Source organism: Sciurus carolinensis, chromosome 1 (genome assembly GCF_902686445.1).
Source record: "Sciurus carolinensis chromosome 1, mSciCar1.2, whole genome shotgun sequence".
Taxonomy (NCBI): domain Eukaryota; kingdom Metazoa; phylum Chordata; class Mammalia; order Rodentia; family Sciuridae; genus Sciurus; species Sciurus carolinensis.
The window spans coordinates 20,561,722-20,584,468 of record NC_062213.1 but is presented as its reverse complement, the minus strand read 5'-3'; the positions used below and the strand labels follow the sequence as shown (position 1 = coordinate 20,584,468).

At 34.9% G+C, this 22,747-nt stretch overlaps 1 protein-coding gene across 4 annotated transcripts in view; it reads left to right on the top strand.

The window, feature by feature from the left end:
- The window catches only part of Col14a1 (collagen type XIV alpha 1 chain), a 213,879-nt gene that overhangs the window by 131,852 nt on the left and 59,280 nt on the right, over positions 1 to 22,747 (top strand). For all 4 annotated transcript variants that reach the window (XM_047519065.1, XM_047519058.1, XM_047519081.1 and 1 more), the window contains exons 26-35: positions 252 to 391; positions 1,544 to 1,667; positions 1,857 to 2,000; positions 3,002 to 3,166; positions 3,729 to 3,767; positions 3,958 to 4,096; positions 7,475 to 7,617; positions 9,110 to 9,219; positions 13,141 to 13,299; positions 21,273 to 21,350. In XM_047519065.1, coding sequence (XP_047375021.1) covers positions 252 to 391; positions 1,544 to 1,667; positions 1,857 to 2,000; positions 3,002 to 3,166; positions 3,729 to 3,767; positions 3,958 to 4,096; positions 7,475 to 7,617; positions 9,110 to 9,219; positions 13,141 to 13,299; positions 21,273 to 21,350 — 1,241 coding nt within the window. The remainder of the gene's footprint in view (positions 1 to 251; positions 392 to 1,543; positions 1,668 to 1,856; positions 2,001 to 3,001; positions 3,167 to 3,728; positions 3,768 to 3,957; positions 4,097 to 7,474; positions 7,618 to 9,109; positions 9,220 to 13,140; positions 13,300 to 21,272; positions 21,351 to 22,747) is intronic.

Genomic DNA, 22,747 nt, shown 5'->3' with positions numbered 1-22,747 from the left:
CCCGTTTCCATGTGCCCAGTGGAAACTTTTTAGTTGCAAATGGGACCTTTGGTTATAACAGAGAAATGATGTGCAGAAGCTTGATGAGCAAGAGAGCAGAAGATGGACCTTGACAGATTTAAACCTCTGTTTTGAGAACGAGCTATAAATACTAGAGGGCAAACCATTATCTTTTTTTTTTTTTTTTTACTGGCACATAGCTGCTATATTTTGATTTTAACTCTGATTCAAAATGTATTCTTGATCATCAGTCTGTAAATCTGCCAAGGCGGACTTGGTGTTGATGGTGGATGGGTCCTGGAGCATTGGTGACGATAATTTCAATAAGATCATCAACTTCCTGTATAGCACTGTTGGAGCCCTGGACAAGATCGGAGCAGATGGAACTCAGGTAGAGTTGACGGACCAACCACTAATTCATTTTATGCATTCAACAATTATTTCTTAAGCTCTTACTCTGATTATTTGTCAGGGAATATGTGTAAACAACTATAACAAGAAGATGCTAATCCTTCACAGCTCTTAAATTCAGCAAATTAAGACAGGACTTGTCAGGACATGTTTTCTTTTGTATTCTAGGAGAGTGTCTCCTTTAATGTTACACACAATATTTTCCCTGCCCTTAAGGACATTAAAATCTTGAACGGAGCAGTTAGGTTTACACATCACTCTAGATCAAAACATGATTCTAATTTATTCATTCAACAACATTTACAGTTTGCAACTCTGAAAAGTAATTAAAAATGATCTGAAAGTTCCACAGGAACAAAAGCAAGTTATAGGAAATGAAACTAGGAAGGCTTATATTATAGTGGTTAGGGTTACAGATTTTGAAATGCCTGACTTCACCTATCAACTTTGTCAGTGATCTTGCACTAATTCTTCGTGAGCTTGTGCAAATCGTTTGACTTCATGTGCTTCAAATTCCTCATCTATCAAGTTGGTAGAGTAGTAACAATTACTTTGTAGGTTTGCTTCATAAGGAAACCCTTGTAAAGAATTCAGCTCGTATTCTCTGACATCTGTTCAGTTACCAGGTTTAGGACACCATTTTTCACTTGTGAAAGAGGTGGTAAAGGTTTTCCAGAGTTCAGAAAAAATTTTTTAAAAATTAGTTCTTGAAAAGTACTCAGAAGAGACTGTTTAGTTTGTCTTCAAATTTGAAATGTAGCTAGGATGAAAATTTAATCCAAGAAGGATGTGGAATGGGTTAGGGAAGAGGTTAAAATTATAGGTGATAGCTGGGTATGGGTGGCTCCTGCCTGTAATTCCAGGGATTTGGGAGATTGAGGAAGGAGAATTACAGATTCAATTCCAGCCTCAGCAAGACAATTTAGTAAGAACCTATCTAAAAGTAAAAAAAAAAAAAAAGTGTTCGGGATGTACCCTTTTGGTAAAGCACCTCTGGGTCTGGGTTCAGTCCCCCATACCAAGATAAAGAAAATCATAGCTAATTCCATGCTACCATGTGTTCTCTGACCCAGTGGAAGTCTACACATGTGTAAAAATGAATGTACCTTCTTACCTTCTTGTCTCTCTCTAGGTGGCCATGGTTCAGTTCACAGATGACCCCAGAACAGAATTTAAACTAAATGCCTATAAAACCAAAGAGACTCTTCTTGATGCAATTAAACACATTTCATACAAAGGAGGAAATACAAAGACAGGTAAGACCAAAAAAAGCCCAGCTAAAGCTCAAAATAATTAGTTCTTGGTAACTACTGAAATGACCTTTTTTTTTTTTTGAGGTATAAGAATTTAAAAAAAATTTTTTTTCATGATTTAAGAACTTTGTCCCTCCAATAAAACAAAAATGAGAAGGAGTGAAATTGAACAGTTGCCTTCCTTTGTTTCAGGAAAAGCAATTAAGCATGTTCGAGATAACCTGTTTACCGTAGAATCAGGTACACGAAGAGGCATCCCGAAAGTTATTGTGGTGATAACGGATGGAAGGTCACAAGATGATGTAAACAAAATCTCCAGGGAGATGCAATCAGATGGTAAGTTTATGTAAACAAAAGTGGCCATGCCAATAATCATGTTAGCATTGTTTTTGCTAAACCCAAATCTATAGGCTACATCAGTTTTACTTAAATGTTTCCAACTCTTCATTAACTGGACAATGTGATTTTTTTTTATTGTAAACAAATGGGGTACAACTTATTTCTCTGTTTGTACATGAAGTAGAGGCATGTCATTTGTGTAATCATATTTTACATAGGGTAATGGTGTTTGATTCATTCTGTTATTTTTTTCTCCCCTTCCACCCCTCCCAGACAATGTGATTTTTAAAATATCTTCTGCTTTGCAAATTTCAATTATACTCTCTTACTAGAGAGCATTTGTAACTGTCTCTAATACATTTGTTATGTCAGGATGCCCTGGATAAGGAGCTCCAACAAATAAGTGCAATACTATGAAAAGGACCATTGTAAAAGGCCAGAGAGGGAACCACATGACAGAAATTCCTCAGCCTCTTAATCTGTAAAATGGAGAGCCTCACAGGACCCTTGTGAAGACTCAATGACATAAAGTATGGCTGACAGTTAGGAGTTTAACATTTATTTGCCAACCTTTACATGATGACAGGTCCAGAGCTGGTAGGCTTATCTTAGTTTCTACTTCTGAAGAAAACACTGAGATAAATTCAATTTTTCTGTTTCAAATACACCTCATCCCATGAATGTTAAGATAACTGTTAAAAAATAAGCAGCCATACAGATGTTACTCAAATGGGAACTATTTTGTCTTAAGTACTAATTGGAACATTGACCTTATTATTGAATTTCTTTAAAATGGAAAGTTTCTTTAGGGAATGATGGAATGATTATCACTTAATGAAATATGTGCATGCAGAATTCTGATGAAATGTAAAGAATAAATTATGCACCCCCAATGGCCTTCCTAAATAAACATATTTTAAACATTTGGATGTTTGAATTCTTGTTTTGTATTTTGGGTAATTTAAAATAATCAAAAATCTGTTTTCCTTCTGCCACAGGCTACAACATTTTTGCAATTGGTGTGGCTGATGCAGATTACTCAGAGTTGGTTAGCATTGGCAGTAAGCCCAGTTCACGCCACGTCTTCTTTGTGGATGACTTTGACGCCTTTAAGAAAATCGAAGATGAATTAATTACTTTTGTCTGTGAGACTGCATCAGCAAGTTAGTTCTTTGGAATTTGTACTTACTCATGTTGTTTAAGGTCTGAAATAAATATTTAATACTGGTTAAGTAATGAGTCCCATCTTGAACTGAGGGAAACATTAACTTCCAGAACTGTTTGTTAGAAAGACATTAAATTTTATGGTTTTGAGCATATGGGAAAACCTCCCCTCTCCTCTGTTTATAGAGTTTTAGGTTGATAAAGATCTTCCTTAGGCAGATGAGAATCTATGTTTAAAAGCCACTATAGGAAATAGTTTTCAAAAGTGTGTTAATGAACTGCTGATGAGAGCAACATATTAGGAGTGAGACATGTTCCCACACAAGTTCTCAAGCACAGTCGTTGATTTTAATGGACCTAGAAGTCAGAAAGGGAGCTGCGACCCTTTGGTTTTAAAAGGGGACTTTACAAAACCAGAGAAAACCTTAGCCACATCTGATTTGGAGTTCTTCCACATACACTTCCAGAAAGGTTATATTAGTTTCCTCTTCTTAAAACGAGGAAAGAGTATGTTTGGAAAATATCTAAATTTGATTTTATATTGCTTACTTTGTTTTCCAGCCTGCCCAATAGTGCACAAGGATGGTGTTGATCTTGCAGGTATGTGTTATCAAAAATTTTAAAAGTGCTAATGTATTAAATAATTCCCATTTGGAGTTTAGGTTTCTGTTTTTGGATTTTTTAAAAACGCCCTCATAGAAAAAAACTTGAAATTTGAAATTTCTTTAATACTTATTTCTTCTTATTCTCTTTCTCCCTCACTCTCTCTTGGTTATTTTTTACTCCTTAGGATTTAAAATGATGGAAATGTTTGGTTTGGTTGAAAAGGATTTCTCATCAGTGGAAGGGGTTTCTATGGAGCCTGGTACCTTCAATGTGTATCCCTGTTACCAACTCCACAAAGATGCCCTGGTATCCCAGCCAACAAAGTATGTTTCTGTTTATTATATCTCAGAATGAAAACAATGTCAGTTAGAAATGCTGTGATACTTCCTGGTAGGATTTTTTATAAGGTTTTGAAGAGATGATATTCACATTTCTCTGTGTAAAAACATCTGACTCATGTATAATGCTTGCTGAAATCTAGCATCTATCCATCTGAGAAAATATATAAAATAGTTGATATTTATACGGTACAATATACCTGGTGTATTCCTAAGTATATACATATGCTAATTCACTCAAGCCTCCAAACAACTCTATGAAGTAGATGCAACTACTACTTCATTTTTACAAATGATGAAATGGAAGCACCAAGAAGCTAATGGTGTGAGTGAAATCACAGTGTAAGATTGATGCTGGGTTTTGCTCCCAGTAGTCAGGTTCCAGAGCCCAAGACCTGAATCATTACATGATGGTGTCATGATTCAGATGGTTTCTATCCTTGAGAAGTTGCAGTAACAACCCTAGAGCACTGAGAGTAAAGTTAGGTTTATATAAAAACCACACTCTTCAGCCTCTTTGCAGAAGACAGTGCATGTAGGGACACAGGGCTATTTACAGCAATTTGGTAGATTCCACAGTTCCCCTAGGTTTTATTTTAGGGATTTCTTGGTTTAAGAGTTCATCTACTTCTCAAGATGTCATCTATTATTTAAATTCCAAAGCAGGATTTGTTTTTCTCAAAATGCCATTAGTATTTCATGTGAAACATTTTTGGAGTATTCAAATTCTGATGTGTACTACATGCATGGACATAAAATAGTAAGAGAGATTACATTTGATCATTAAATTTTTCTTTCCAATTTATTTAAAATAAGTGCTTTTAAATTTTCTTCTAAAATATCTTTTGTTAAACCCTATTTTAGTACTCTTCAAATTATTTTATTGTACCCTATTATGGGGAATAATATTTGAATTAAGTAGACCTCTTCTACTAATTTAAAATATTGATTGTTATAGGAAAGGGTTCTATTTTCTACAAGATGTTAGAAATGACTTTGACCTATAGACTACATGTGGTTTTATATAAGTCTAAAATCTACTGCTCTCTCTTGTCAGGTTTTTTTCCCCACATTTGTCTAGTGTTGAATATTAAAGCGAGTAGACCTTGGCAGCTTGAGATAAATGAGAATTGCTAAAGAAAATCCCTCTGCTGTTTCCACTGAAATTGCTCATGGCTCAGCAAGGGCCTCCACTTCCCATCATCAGTTCTCAACACTTATCTCACCTGACTTGTCAGCACACGTATTAGTCAGCTTTACGTTGCTGGGACCAAAATACCCAATGAGAACAATTTAGAGGAAAGAAGGTTTATTTTGGCTCACGGTTTCAGAGGTTCAGTCTGTAGATGGTCAACTCCATAGCTCTGGCCCTGAGGTGAGGCAGAACATCATGGTGAAAGGGTGCAGCAGAGGAAAGCTTCTCATGATTGCCAGGAAGCAGAGAGAGAGAGAGAGAGGTGCCAGGGTCGGAAGATAAACCCCAGAGGTGCACCTCCACCGACAGACTCCCTCCAGTCACACCCGACCTGCTTACGATTACCACCCAGTTAAGCCTTCAGTGGGTTAATCCACCATTTAGGTCACATCTCTCATAATCTCATCATCTCACCTCTGATCATTTATTTCAAAGCTTCATCTGGTCTACATTCCTGACTCCCCTCCAGTACTGACTTCATTTCCTATTTTTTTTTTCCTTCTGCAATTAAACTAGTTTCTTTGGAAAAAGAGCCTGGCTCCTCTCTTTCTGTCAAGCCCCCCATCTCTTCTCCTAGGAAATTCTCTTGTTTGCTCCTTCTTACAACCTCCACGCTGTCACCTCAATCTGAGCCACCATTGTCTCTTCCTTGTCACTGCAACAGCCCCTTAATTGGTCCTCTGGCTTCTACCCTGGCCCCCTTGGATTCTATTCTTCAAGTAGCAGTTAGAATGATTTTTTTAAAATGTTAAGTCAGAGCACGTCACTCTAAATCTTCTGATTTCCTATTTCCCTTACAGAAAACATCAGAGCTCCTGAAAGGCCCTACCTTATTACAAGACCTTACACCTCCTATCTCTTTCAGTCTTCTCCAGCAACACTGGCTTCCTTGTCATTCCCAAAACACACCAGGCACATCCCATATTGGTATCCTTCCATTGGCCATTTCCTCTGCCGGAAATGGCCTTCCTTCAATTACCTACCTGGCTAATTGTCTTGTTTCATTTTGCTCAAACATAACCTTTTCAATGAAACTTTGCTCAAACTTAAGCTTTTCAGTGAACCAACCCTGATTACTTTAGGATTAAAATGGTTACATAATCCTCCTCCAATTGCCCCAGTCTATATTAAGATGCTCTGGTATTTTATTTGTCTTTTAATGGAACTTATTTCCTTCTAACGTAGTGTATCATCATCCCTACTAGAATTTGAGTGCTATAAGAATAGGCATCTTTGTCAGTTTTATTCACTAATGAGAACATAACTGACATCCAGTAGGCAGCCAAATATTTATTTATTTATTTTTTATTTATTTATTTTTTGCAGTGCTGGGGATTGAACCCAGGGCCTTGTGCATGCAAGGCAAGCACTCTACCCACTGATCTATCTCCCAAGCCCCAAATACTTAATGAATAAATAAATGGATTAACTAATACATAAATAAATGATTGAATGAAACATTTCTTTCTTTCTCTGTAGACTTAGTGTTCATTTTCAAACTTGTGCTAAATCCCCAGGTATTCATAACTTTATTTATTCAATTAATAACCATTATGGAGTTCCTATTGCATGTGGGGATATTTTCTTCCTTTCTTTTTTGCTTGAGGGAAGATTAAAAGTCAATAAGTATGTGCTTAGTTGCTAGAGACGATTTTGTAGAGGATTGATTCCCCGGGAAGCAGATTCCCAGGAGATGAGATTAGTGTGTAAGGTGATGAATGACAGTGTGTTCTTGTGAAAAGAAACAGCAGAAAGCAGGACAGGGAAGCAGGAGTCATCAAGCTGTGAAGCAAAAATATCAATGCAATTCTCAGCTGAGTATCCAGAGGAGTTCTGGACATGGGATGATCCTTCAGAGTTATCTCCCACTGGGATGCAAGGTCCTGGTCCTTATGTGTAAACTGGTCAGTGAAAAGAGATGCCTGTGTATTAGTCACCTTTTCATTGCTGTGACCAAAATACCTGACAAGGGCAACCTAAAGGAGGAAAGATTTATTGGCTTGCAATTTTAGAAGTCTCAGTCCGTGGTTGGCTGATGCTACCAGAAACAGCACTGTGGCAGAACATGGTGGAGTAAAGCTTCTCAGCTCATGGCAGCATGCCTAATGAAAATGGGTTTACTTGATAATCAGAGATAGATTAAATCTTTATTCTCTTTACACTTTCAGGTATTTGCACCCAGAAGGATTGCCTTCTGACTACACCATCAGTTTTCTGTTTCGGGTTCTTCCTGACACTCCAGAAGAACCATTTGCTCTTTGGGAGATTTTAAATAAAAATTCTGATCCACTGGTTGGGATTATTTTAGACAGTAAGTATATTTATGTACATAACATTTGAGCATACATGTGTGAGTAATGTATGGGGCATGCCATCTTGCCTGTTTCATGTATATTGCAAAATAACTTGCTTATGAAATGTTTAAATACTCAACATGAATTAGGTAACAGTTGATTCATTCATTTATCTACTCATTCTTTCAACAAATATTTCTTGAGTTCCTACTTTGTGGCAGAACTAGTTCTAGGATACAATAGTGAGCAAGGTGAAGACAGTTATTATTTAAAATTTTTTTTTTGGAAAACTTTTTACTGAGATAATAAATATTACTTTAGAAAGAGAAAAGCTGATGGTGGGTGGGGGGGTCCATTGGGAGAGGTGGGACCAGAAGTTCATTTTTTGGACATGGATATGATAAATATGAAATGCCTATTAGATATCTCAGAGCAGATATTAGATTGGCAGCATGATATTTGGGGAGAATTCTGGGACAGAGATATATAAGCCATGACACTAGCTTAGATCATTGAGAAGGTGACTCTAGAAAGAGAAGAGAAGAGATCTAGGGACTAGGAAACTCCAGTGTTTGTAGGTTAGAGAGTTGAAGAGGAACCAGTGAAGGAAACTCTTGAGTACCATGCTCTGGAATGTTACAGGTGATGATCACTTAACAGATGACTGAGGTTAACATCACTCAGTTTTCTAAATATTAAGATTAGAATTGAAGTTAGGGACCAAAAATTGGAGGGTATTGCTTAGTACTAACTAAAACAGTGGATGAGGAGAGCATTTTAGGCTTATTTCCAACTCATATTTGTTAATGAACTTTTCAGTATATGGAAAGGAATTAACAGCTAATTAGGAGATGGTAAAACCATTTTGCATTGACATTGTAAAAAAAGGAAAAGTATAGACTTACAAGGGTGTAAGTCACTAACTCCATATATATCATGCACTTAAAGAAGTCTCTTAACATTATTAAGGCTAGCTTGTCTCTTTGGAAGCAGAATGAAGAATTAAATTGCAATGTAAGAATGTATTAGTGGGGAATACTTTACTATTTAAAAATATTCCTTCAAGATTAGGGAAGTTTTTATGTGTTTGTTCATAATAAATGATGTATCTGTCCTGGGCAAAGTTGGTTGACACAGTGGGTTAATAAGACAAAGAGTCTAATTTCTCCTTCCCAAGATTGGGTAAACTTTATTCTTCCTGCTGTCCACTTCCACTTCAAGCTTTGGACCGGTGTGAAGGGAGTGATGGGGATGAGAGTGTGGGCAAGGAAGTAAAAAAGAAGCATGTGTAGGTTCCTTGCCTCCCCATCATTACCGCAGTTAGTCAGTTTAGACAGCTGAAAGCCTGAGAGCTGTCAGTCATTTCTTGACCGGTTGTTTTGCTTTAAACATGGTCTCAAAATAATGGATGCATTACTTTCAGTCTTTTATATTTTGTATTTTAGAAAAAAAAGTCTTCACTAATTTTAATTCTGTCTAAATTTTTTAAATTTTTCTTCATTTGAATAGATGGTGGGAAAACCCTAACTTATTTCAACTATGACCAGAGTGGGGAATTTCAAACTGTTACTTTTGAAGGACCTGAAATTAGGAAAATTTTCTATGGAAGTTTTCACAAGGTTAGTAGGGCTTTGTATGTGTATGTTTTTTATTCTATTTGCTGTTGGGAAAAGCAACAGAGATATATTTTTTAAAAATCCATGAAACTTTTTTTCTATTTTATTTATTTTCTTTTTTATTTGTTCTTTTTAGGTAAACATGACAGTAGAATGTATTTTGACATATTATACATACATGGAATACAATTTATTCTAATTAAGATCCCATTTTCGTGGTTTTACATAATGTACAGTGTCACTGATTGTGTATTCATATATGAGCATAGGAAAGTAAAGTCTGATCATTCTACTGTTCTACTGTCTTTCCTATTCCCATTACCCTCCCTTCCTTTCATTCCTCTTTGCCTAATCCAAAGAACTTCTAATCTGCCCCTCCCTACCCTCCCTTGTTGTGGATTAGCATCCACCTATCAGAGAAACATTTGGCCTTTGGGTTTTTTGGGATTGGCTTATTTCACTAAGCATGATATTCTCCAGTTCCATCCATTTACCAGCAAATGCCATAGTTTCATTCTTCTTTATACTGAGTAATATTCCATTATGTATATATACCACATTTTTTTTTCTCCATTCTTCTGTTGTAGGGCACCTAGATCGGTTCCATAGCTTGGCTATTGTGAATTGAGCTGCTATAGACTTTGATGTTTGTATCTCAAGTTTCAACTGGAGTAAGAGTTGCCACCTTCAGTGCTTGTTACCAATGCCCAGAGATTCTGATTGGGTATTTTTGAGATGTGACCCTGAAACATTCATTTTTAGCACGAATTCCAGGAAATATTTGTAGAAGTGGTCCAGGTTCTGCCTTTGAGGAACAATGTAGGGGAGGGCACTGTATTATTAAACAGACTGTTGCTACACAGGATGTGATGTAGAAAGGTGTAAAGGTATAATCAACCAACCATCTTAGAGAATGAAGCTACAGATAACTGATTCTGTGGCATTGTTACATATGTACAGGGAGAATCAATTGCTGCCATTGTAAAAGTCACCCAGGTGAAAATTTTTGTCAAACTTTACTTTACTTACTCTTATTTTAATAACGTGGCACTTGTGCTAGAACTGTTCTTAGCATTTGCTCAAATTTATCTAATTTACACAATGTTGCTGCTCTCTGTGGGTTTGAATGTCATAATCCCATACTACATAATTACATAAAAGCCACTGCAGAAGCAAACTTACTTTTTCATGTTTGATAGGACTAAAATATCAGAAAAGCACATTAGACCCTGGGGAAATTTATTATTTCATGGTTCAAAATGGTCCCATTAGCAGCTCCTTGGGTTTAATATCATTTACTCATCAAGGTCTTCATGATTCTTTTCTTTGTTATGCAGAGTCTGTTGCAAAACAGTCAAGAAAAATTGTAGGGGAGATGAAAGCATTTGAATTTCATGAGTGTTAAAAGAAACATTGTCATCTTACCCTGTGGTTTTGGCATGAACTTGCATTTCTTCTTCCAAAGAATACTTTATGAATCTTAGGTGAATGTCAAGCTTTATTTACCTTACCAGAGCTCAAAGACCTAGAAGTAAGGTTCACTAAAAATTGGTTCTAAATTTATAAACCTTCAAGTTTTTAAAAAATTATATGAAGAAACACTTTCACTTTGTTAATAAAGTCAAACAGCCAAATAAGAAAAGAGAAAGAGGAGGAAGAGAGGAGGAGGAGGAAAAAAAGAGTGGAAAGGAAAGGTTCATCATGTAATACACTGCTTAATAATAGATTTAATAATAAAAACTTTCCATGCAAATTCATTTTTTAGAGCTTTGGCTTGTTCATAAACTTGCATTATGGGTGAATACATACCTTCATTTCTCATTGATTTTTTTTACAAAAATGAATAATGTATTTTGATTACAGAATTTTCACATATAAAATAGAAAATACAGTGACTACCTATTTACCCATCACTCAGCTTCAATAATTATCAAAATTTTTGGCAATGTTTTTTCTCACTGTTTTTTAATTGGCTCTGTTTTTCACGCTTTGAATATGAAGTGTGGCCCCAGGGTCTCTTCAAATAAGTACATCCAAAGAAGCAAAATATTTTTTTGAAATTGTTTCCATGGCTCCTTTTGTAAAGTAAAAGATTTGTTGATTTTTTTTTATTTTTAGTTCTACACAACAGTAGAATTAATTTATTTTGGCAGAATATACATACAAAAAGTATAACATGTTTATTAGGTACCCACTCTGTGGTCATATATAATGTGGAGTTACCCTGGACATGTACACAAATACAAGACTAGAAAAGTTATGACCAATTAGTTCTACTGTCCTTCCTCTTTCCCTCCTTCCTCCCCTCCCTCTGTTAACCCCTGTCCAGTCCAATCTATTTCTATTATTCCCCTCCCCTGTTTTGAGTTAGCATCTACAAATCAGAGAAAGCATTTGGCCTTTGGATTTTGGGGATTGGCTTATTTCACTTAGCATGATATCCTCCAATTCCATCCATTTACTGGTAAATGCCATAATTTTATTCTTAAAAGATTTATTGTCATTGTTGTTAACATGTGAATAATCTTCCCACAAATTAACCATTCTTAAAGTCTGGGTATTATATCCCAGGTTTACTAACACCTAGAATAAAAACTTCTGGGTTTTATAATAATGAAAAGTACTCCAAGGTTCAAAACCACCCAGGAGCCCGGTTCTGCCTTGCTAAATGATCACAACTATAATGCTGGTCAGAAGCAGGGGGGTGGCGGGGTGTCCTGCAGCGGTGTTTCTCACTTGAATAAAGGTTAACTCCTTTTTGAAAGAAAGATTCCCAGGAACCCCACTGTTATTTTAATCCTGATACGGTTTAAATAAAACATTAGATAATTATTGGTACAAATTCATGTGCTCATGTAACAATAAAACAACAAAAAAAAGTTGAATACAACCAGTAAACTTAAAAGTAATATTATTTTAATAGAAAGGATGATATTATTCCACTGACATCCAACCTCTGCTTCTTTGTGAATGTACTATTAGCTGCTAGAACTCTCAGACTTTGGTTTATTTTGTCCAATACTCTTTTTTATTGAGCTACCAGGGTACCTTGCCTTAAAACAACTATTCAAACTTCATTTTGCTTTCATTTGCAGTAAAGTCATTATTTCCTTATTAATTTCACTGTTTCATTTATAAGCCTGCCACAAACAAGTACCACTCATGAAGGAAATGCCATATAAATCAAAATGTGTTTATAAGCATGGAGATTTTATAACAGAACTTGGTTACAATGTTCAAAGATGAACTTACCTTTGTCTATGACCTGAATGATAACACGAGTTTTTCAAATTTCTCACAAAGAATGTGTACACTCCTGAAAATATTTCCTACAGATTCCTGAGAGTTTGAGAAAAGTATATCAGACATTAAGTCAAAAGGTTTGATTTCATTTGGGCCTGGAGTCATTAGGAAGCATCCCCCCATCCCATTGGAATCTAGCTTGCCTTTCCTATCCTTATTTAAATAAATACTTAGTGTGGTTTCACAGCTGCTGCTGGTACCTTTGGTAACTTTAGGTAGTAAATTACAAGCGTCTTTTAATTTTAGTAAGGTAGTGCTTATTTTAATATACATCTAGAATATATATATATATATATAACTAAATAATAATTTTGTGATTTGAAAGATGATGTTGCTTTAGAGTAAGACTAGATCTTAAAAGGTAGATCCTTTCAAAGTGTTTTGAAAAAAAGACAGTTAATTAAATAAGAATGGAGGCGGTTCCTAATTGTGAAGGAATCATGGAGGTGGTAAAAGGAAAAATATTCTCTTATGAAAAAAAAAAAATGCCTGGTGACAGAATTCCTTCTGTTCTCCTTCATACTATTTTAGGGTGAACCATACAGTTATATGGGTTTGGTTGATACTGCCTCTTGTATCTTCATCTTACCTCCTAAGATGTCTTGACTTTTCCTACTTTAGCTACACGTTGTTGTCAGCAAGACTTTGGCCAAAGTGGTTGTGGACTGCAAGCAAGTAGGTGAGAAGGCAATAAATGCATCGGCAAATATCACATCTGATGGAGTAGAAGTCCTAGGGAGAATGGTTAGATCCAGAGGACCTAGTGGAAATTCTGCACCAGTAAGTAGATGAAAAACAAAATTGTGTTACTGTTGTAGGGAAAACCCCAATTGCCATACATTTAGCTATTTTACAGAGGGAAAGTTTGGTGAAGGGATGACTGGATGGGTGGATGGATAAATAGATAAGGAACTCTTTAAGTGAACCAAAATATGTACCTTCAAAGCTCCTGGAAGTCTACTGCCATGTGTATCTAGAAAGGACAAATTGAAACAAACAAACAAACAAACAAACAACAAAGCTCCTGGCAGTAGGATTCTGCTCTATTATAAGAAAAGTGTTCCTGGAACTTGACTAGTTTATTTTCTTAAGGCAATTTGAAATTCAGATAGTATAATATTCACCATCTGAATTATGGCACAAGCAGTTTTTCTATTGGGACTCAAAATTGTAAAAGAACCTTATTTACATAAGAAATATAAATCCATACAAAATTTTGAATATTACACATAGGACATTGGTATAGGTATCTAGTTTGGTTTAGATTTGGACATTTTAAAATTAAAATTTTGCTATCGCTAATGTGAAGTTTACCCTTTAATCAGCAATAGTTATTTGTATAACAGTATCATTTTAGGATAATATTTTCATCATACAAAATGGAGCTTAACTTTGGGAGACTGCCAATTGGCAAAGAAATCACATTCCATTCGCTTATTACCCATATAAAAGAGCAGCTTATACAGGTCTTTGTTTTAACACCATGCATTCACAGCTAATTAGCATCATTTTGTGATTTGGATCATTCTATAATTAGAAAGGTATGTTTTATTATAAACAATTCCTACTATTTTAATTTAGGCTTCACTTCCATGTAATAGAATAATTAAGATAATTGTGAATCATTACTATTGTCTTCCACTTTCATAGATCTGTAGAATTAGCCAGGTATATGGAAATTTAGAAAGATCTGGTAGTTCTCAAAGTCTTTTTAAACTGATGATAACCTTGTACAAATGAAGTTTTGTGCTATGTCAAGGAAATAAATAAGATTGTAACAGACTCATGCTGATTGGGAGGGGACATGAGGTGGCATGTACCTTCACTCTCCAATGGCCCCTTTAAGGAATGCAATTTTAATTATAGTCTGTTCACTTTCTGTACCAGGAAACAATCCTTGAGTGAAGAGTGACTTATCGGGAGGCACTGTGCTACTTTGTGGCATTTCTCTTTGTGCAATCTGTGCTTCCAGTGTAGATGCTGTAACTTGTTGAACAACTTAGTTCAAATTGTCTACCACTCTTTTTCACTGAACTACCATGATACCTTTCATTGACACTTTAGGACCTTGAGAGTAGATGCACACTGATTAGTTTAACACTTAGTTTTGAAGTACCTTTAAAATCCCTTTGTTTTTACTTTGCCTTGGGGAACTATGGTTTAGATGTTTGGAAAGAGAATGTAAAACCAATGGAAGGCCATCTTGTTTTCAGTTATGGTGAGGGATGTTAAGACTGCTTACCTGATATTATGGACTTTTGTCCTTTTACTGTGTGATATTTCATACTGATTAAGAAACACATCAACTTCTGCTTAATGTAAGATATACACAGGAATTTATAAGAATTATCTTGTATGGAAAAATGGATGTATAGATAGATCATCAGAAGGATGAATGGATGGTCAGATAAGGGTCAGAAACAAGTTTAAGTATATCAGATTCTAGGTTCAAATCACTGAGTGCTATTATGAAGTTCCTGACACTTAGTAGGCATTCAAAGACAAGAAGCTCTTACCTTACTAATGAATGAAGTCATTAAGGCCTTCTCCATCATCTATCCCATCTGTTGTAGACATCGACTGCTTGTTTAAAACTCCTTTATTGATAATCATATATATTTTATGTTCTTTCATAATCCTCATTTCACCCCTCTAGCCAGAATACAAATTCCCCAAAAGAGAAATCATGACTTGGTCTTCCTTTAAAACCACCCCGATCTACCCTATATTACAGTATCTAGTAAATTCCTGTAACAGACTAAGTATTCAAGAAACACTTGATAGAAATTAAATAGAAAGTTGTTTGGATAGTATCCAGTTTTTTTGTAGAATTTTGTTATGTCTATATTTTATCCCATGTGTGACAATGATAGCAATCCAGTAATATGTAGCACATTCTCTTAATCATAATTCATACTTTATAATTGCAGTTTTTTAAATAACAATGACAATAATTGGATTTCAGATTCACTATATGTAATATTTGTATTCCAAATGTATGACCAATGAAAATCAAAGAATCAGTTTCTGAAAGCAAAATGCTTGTAGGTTTCAGGTTTACTGATGATCAATCTTTACTTTGGGCCATGAAAGAAATGCAGTTAAACAGAGCACCCTCTATGATGACTTCTAGCTAGTGTAGACAAAGGGGAATTTATAGAAGTTGATGACTAAAGAGTTCATTGTAAAGCTGGTAGGAAAAAGTCACAGCTTTTGTTAGAATCTAGAAGTCCACAAAGGATTACTAAACAGATTTTCAGCTTGCCCACTTATAAAAGAATTTGATTATATTGAAATGGATGGTATTAGGTTAGATCTCAAGAATGTGGTTGGAAACTCAGACTTACATTTTGGGGTATGACTTAATTGTCACGGAAACTCTGGTTTTCTGTTTCAATTTAGAAATGTATACATCTTGATATACATCTGTATTTCAATAACAGTCAAAAGGGAATTTATAACACAAATTTTAGATTATTCCAGGAATATATTTATTGTATGAGAGAATAGTAGCTCACAGGTTAACATTAGCTGCCAAATTAAAAAAAAATGACTCAATAAGTGCCAGATGGTGGGAGAATCTATTTTTTTTTCTTTTTTTTTTTTTTTTTTTTTTTTTTTGCAGTGCTGGGGATCGAACCCAGGGCTTTGTGCTTGCAAGGCAAACACTCTACCGACTGAGCTATCTCCCCAGCCCCTGGTGGGAGAATCTAAAGATTCCATCTTTAAAGAGAGTATCTTAAGTTAAAACCATAGTTGAGTGGAAGGTAGATGAATGGATTTGGGGATACAATAACTACTGCATAAGTTACTCACATTCTTAATAAAAACAACTTGTACTCAACCATGCAAGATTTTATAGTTGGCAGTATTCTCTCCTGGGACTAAATTAATAGGCAGGCTGAATTTATCTGTCAAAACATAAGTGGAAAGACACTTGACAATTGTGCCTCTTCTTTCCAATTGTTTTCCTCCTAAGAAGTTTCCTCTACCTTTCCTGATACCTAATGAGATGTTTCTAGAATTTTTAAAACATAGAACATGTTTTTTAGAGTCGCTCTTCTACTTTTTCAAAACTAACAGGTGATTATTCAATTGAAATTTATTCAACTCTCTGCTATCCCTATAAAAGAAATATATTTATGTCATGGAGTCATCTGTAATTTTATTTACTGAGTTGAATCTTTTATGTAGAAATCAATAGAGGACTAGCCAGTAACTCTATAAAAAGCAAATGTTAAATTATAAAAAAGATAGTGTGAATATTTTCACATGAATTATCTCTTTAAATCCTTAAAATAGTAATGGCAGCTAATACATATGCCTACTGTGGACTACATAATGTATATTTTTCTGAGTTTATCAATTTAATCCTCTAATAATCCTAGGAAGAGATACTTATATTGTCCTCAGTCTAAAAATTGAAGGCTTGAAGAACATAGGGAGGGTCTTCTTTCAAAACGTGAGAAAAATGAAATAGGAGACTATCTGACATCCACGAGGTCACCTGCCTTCCATTCCATTCCTTTTCCCACTGGGATCAGATTTGGATTCCACAGAACTTTAGACTGAGAAGGCCGTCTGGTCTGTACCTGTGATCACATGCTTGTTCATCCATTGACAGGTTCAAAAACTCATCATTATTTGAATTACAACCTTGAAAATAAATGTGATCCAAACTTTATCCATAGTGTGTCTATAAACATTTTAATTCCTACCAACAAGTATAACAGTTGTTAACTTTCATTTCCTAATTTAATTGAGAACCCTCATAGTTTTACTAAAACTTAATCAATTGAGAACAAGTTAAAACACTCAGTTCAACAGCTGACAAATGCTATGTGCTCAGTACTTCTTGGTTTTGGAATGGAGTCAACCAAAGTTAGACACCAAATTAAAAACAGAAGGTGACTTAGTTCCTGGTAGTTTCTATAGTATTTTTGTGCCATGGAAAACTCTCTATTTTTATGAATTCAGGTATAGCTTAGCTTCGAATCATAAACTTAGTTGTATTGTGCTAGAAAAAGATCAGAAGATAAAATCTGGTGCTGAGTGGAAAGTGGAGCCAGAAGTACATTTTAATTCCCATTCACAGATCAAAATGACTCAACTGCTGAAAAATATTTTAATCTTATTTCCATGTTAACATTTGACCCCAAATGACTTGCCTTTTGTGCAACACACAGACAAAAATGTCCAACGATGAAAAACGAGTATTTGTAATTGACTAAGTATTCCCTTGAAAGAGATTTTAAAAAGTGAAAGGCAGAGGTTTTGTGTCTCTTTCTCTTTTTTTCTTTCTTCTTTTGGCATAGCTATATCTTTTTTTGTATTCAATTAGTTACAAAAGAAAAAGTCACTAAAGTAAAAAAAGATGTTGCATCGTGCATGATTTGCCTGAAGCATGATTTATTTTGAGCCACATGGTCATGCCTTTAAAAAGCCCTCAAAAAAAAAAAGGCCCTCAAATATGGAGATACTTTGATATGTTATTTCTGTATTCTATCTCCTGTATAGTTTGTACACATGTGTATGTTTTTGCTTTGGAATAGAAGTCAGAGGGTTTTGTTTTTTGTTTTTTAATTAATCCCCAGAAATGTGTCTTGGAAAAGAAGTTCCTAAATACTGGTTCAGGAATCTAAACTATTACAAATGTAAAACAATTATGAATAAATTTGTTGTCCTCAAAGAAAAAGCTGCTGATTTCATCTAACTTGCAAAAGAAAAGACAGCCCACATAATAGCATTCCTCAAATGATAGCAATTTCATTGGACACTTAGTAGGCACTCAACCCCTAGAATAAATGAATTGAACTCATAGCAATCCCAGGAACTTCATAGGGCGGAAGCCTTGTGAAAGGTTTATATGTAGGCATTATGCTCTGTCAGATGACTAGGTGGTGAATATTTATTTGAAAAACTTCAAGAAAGCCTGGTGCACACTGAGGCTAATGAAAGACCTTTGCTTGAAGTCAGCCTTTCCATTTACGAAAATGTTTTTACACTGGGGTCTCTGTTCAGAAGTGGAAAATTTCTTAATGGATGAATGATTTGCTGACTTAGCTGACACTATCAAATGCTCTCATAATGGGACCCATTAATAAATGTCTCCAGATGAAATGGCATTGTAAAATTGGACTGGGCTATATGCATTTTAAACAGAGCAAAGATTAATTTTTTGCAAAATAAACCACACATAGTTTAAACCACACATTGGTTGTACTGTTAAAATCCCAACCAGAACTGAGCTTTCAACATGTGGTTTAATTATTTAAGCTTTTTCATCCTAAGTCCTGTTCTACAGAAGGGACATTAATATTAACATACCTCACAGTGATGATTTGAGGATTAAACCATAAAAACACAATGTTTACACAGAGTAGGCTTTCAACAAGTGTTGGTTGCTATGGTTATTATTGCTAAGATTTTTCTCAATCAGAATATTTAGCAGACAATATTGTGGAAACATACAACTATTATATTTCTGTCCTCAATACTGTCACTCATTTTGATTATGTATATATATTTTTGGCCTCTGTATTTTATATATGTGTGTATATATATATATATATATATATATATATATATATATATATAAACATCACCTGCTGAAGGAAGGTTGTAGGTTTAAAATGAAAAGACTTTCATGTCTGTCCTAGAAGTGTATATAAATGTACCATACACATATATATACACTTAATAGAACTTAAGCTAATATTTATTATTTATGACAATTACATTCCAAACACCATTCTAGATATTTCTCTTTGCTAACTCACTTATTCTTCACAAGAAACATAAGGATAGCTATTATAGGTAGAGTATTCCCCATTGGAAATACTCAGAACCAGAAGTGTTTCAGATTTTGAATTTGTTCAGATTTTGAAATGTTTGAATACACTTCTTGGGATATTTTAGAGAGACTATCCAAGTCTAGATATGAAATTTGTTTATTAATTTATTCATTTGTTTCATGTTTACTTTATACACATAGCCCCAAAAGTAATTTTATACACTATCTCTATTATATTGGCACTTTGACTGAGACCCTCTCTGTGAAGTCAGGTGTTGAATTTCCCACTTGTGACATCACATTGGCACTTAAAAAGTTTGAGATTTGAGATTTTTCAAGTTAGCAGTGGCTCAAGCTGTATTACTACACTACTTTTTCAGATGAAAAACTGAGTCCAAGACAAAATAATTTCTTCAGAATAGCTCAGGTTGTCAGTGGAAAAATCAGTGACTAGACCCAGCAGTTAGTTCCATAGGTTCCCGATCCCTGTGCTTCTTGAAATATTTATTACTGTTCTTTTTTATAGCATTCAATTATAGCATACTTTGTGAAATGTTTTAATTTTAAAAACTTGATTTTTTTATTGGTCATAGTTTTATTTTATAGTTTTACTGTAGTGGCTCATGTACTCCCTTCTTAGGAGAGTAGGGGTCAAGCCATCTAGGAAACAAACAAACAAACAAAAAAGGCAGTAAACACTGCAGATATTTCAGCAAAGAGTGCATTAGATGTTCACAGAATCAAGAAAGTACAATTCATCTATCTGCTTCCAAACAAAGGCTCACTTTGATGATTGGTTAGAATAAAACTTTGCAATAAATCACATAGTTACTCTTGTGCTTAATGACAGAAAGCCTGATTTCATTTTCTTTACTGTGGGAATTGGCTCTCTAGTGATACTGCACGCATTTTTAGTAACCTGCTCCATGGTGTTATCTGTGGGACATTCTGTTTTCATCTAGAGGGCTCTTGGAATGGGAGGAATAGCACTTCATAGATGAAAATAAGGCACTGGAAGTTTCCAGTCTTGGCTGAAAACATCACCAGCCAAAGGAAGGTTGTAGGTTTAAAATGAAAAGAGTTTCATGTCTATCCCTGCAGTGTAATTGATGACACTTTCAGTATTTGGAAATGATATAGAAAGGAATAAATTAGAAATGGTTGGGTCATTAAGATAGTGTTAGCACTTAATGATATTATAGAGATGTTTCTGTGTATTTCAACATATACATTATTACCAATATACATGAATGAAGAAGGACTTCTAAATGTTTCCAGCATGATCAATGGCTTAAGTAAAAATATACTTAGCTCACATTCTCACAATACCAAGTATGAATCTGTTGTGGTTCCTAACAATGTTCTTATATAGTATTTATGCACTGATCTCTCACTCTCTGTAAATTCTTCTGGGGCAGAGCTGGTATTATTTCCCCCATTTTTATATCTTAAAAGGCTACGTCATATCTGGTTTACATTAGGCACTGAAGAAAATTTGCCGAGTATATGCACAAAAGAATGAAGAATTAATTCAAAAGACTTTCCTGAATGCTTATTATGTGCCTCATATGATACTTGGTACAAAAATGAGTGTTTTCCTGCCCCTTGAGTCTAAGGAGGAGGCAACATGAATAATTGCACTGTAAGGTGGCAAGTGGCTGCCATGGTCTTCACAAGGAAGGATTTCACAGAGGAGCTCAGCTTACTCGAGGTGGAAGTGGGAGGAGGAAGTTGTGATAAGTAAGCTGGTTTGAATGGTGGTTGGAATAATTTGAGACAAAATCATATATCATTGTATTTAAAGAACAAAATTAGTTTGATATTGTTGGATTTCAATATACTTTTTTTTACAAGTGTATTGCTGTTATGCAATATGTCAGTGTATAACATGAAATTATTACAAGATCACCATTTATCTACATCTGTTTTATTGAATGACCATTTCCTTTTTAAATTGTAGTTCCAGTTACAGATGTTTGACATCATTTGCTCCACATCATGGGCCAATAGGGACAAATGCTGTGAACTTCCAGGCCTGGTAAGAATTCTTTCATCTTTATTGAAATTTTTTAAAAAATCATGTTAATTTTTGTTTTTCTGAAAATGAGACGCTATTTCTCAGCACTCATAAATAATTCATTGTGATGATAATCAAAATTAGGGAGTGGTTAAGGAGGAGACAAAAAATAAGAAATCACCAAGATGGCATGAACTGCACAACCTGGGGCTACTGTTGACACGTGGTCCACTGTTTCCAGGTTTACTGCTTCACAGAGCCCCTGACATCTCAGATTTTTTCATGGTACCCCAGGTCAAAGGAAATATCTGACAGTTGCATTTATGAAATAATTAGCTCTAAACATCTTACTATTTCCTAACAACTCAATTATCATGTAAAAATAATACACATGAATTGAAAAGAAAATTGATAGTGGTATTTTATTCTTAAATAACTACAATTATTTCCCAATGGAATGTGCGTACCTCAAGGATTCCAGTATCTTCCTATCTTAGAAACAGGTAAAGCATCTCCCTTGCTGCTTCTTCCACATTACTTTTTCCCATAGTACCTGCTTTTCATCATAGCAACTACTAAAGAATCCAGTAAATACAGAATATTAAAAAGTGTTTAAAATACATGATTGAATCCATGAACTACCTTTAAGTAGTCATTCACATGAATTCCAATGGGTACCAAATATTGCTGTTTCCCATGGATTTTTAAAGCATTCACTGCAACCCTGTGAACTTAATATAGTACCAGGGCATCCTGATACACATTTTTGGAGTTATAGTTATAATCTATATAACCCATGTGATGTCACTAGTAAACTAAACCTTTTTTATTATTCATATATGGGGACATAGTTTTATGTATAAAAATAGATAGATTCTTAGGATCCTCAGGGTGAGATAGAATTATTAGTCTACTAAAAATTAAACTTGCTTCTACTAATAATTCAATTTGTAGAACAAGCATGGATAGGCATTCATGAAATCTGAAGATTCTATTTTATAAGATTATATTCCAGATCAGGGAATAAATTCATGGCAGCCTGTGTTTGAAAAGGAAATAACTCATTCTTTCTTCACCAAAGTAAGTTTCTAATACACTCTAGTGAGGAATTAAATCAGACACCTTGATGTTAAGAGCAGTTAGATTGGAAAATGGAAGAGGAATCATTCAGAATCTAATGGTGTATCAAGCAAAAATGAGATTACCACTTCTCCCAGGAAGGACCAGCCCTAACTGTTTTTCTTTTTACTTCTATCACTGAAGATGTATAAATTGCATAGTAGGAAGACACAGGTGAAGGTGCAGTCAGCAATCATGGCAGAACCATCATTGAGTGGTCCCATGGGCTGCTGGTTGCCTTATCTGGGGATACTTCAGAAGAGTTAATCTCGTATTTTAGTTTGACTCACCAGATATCA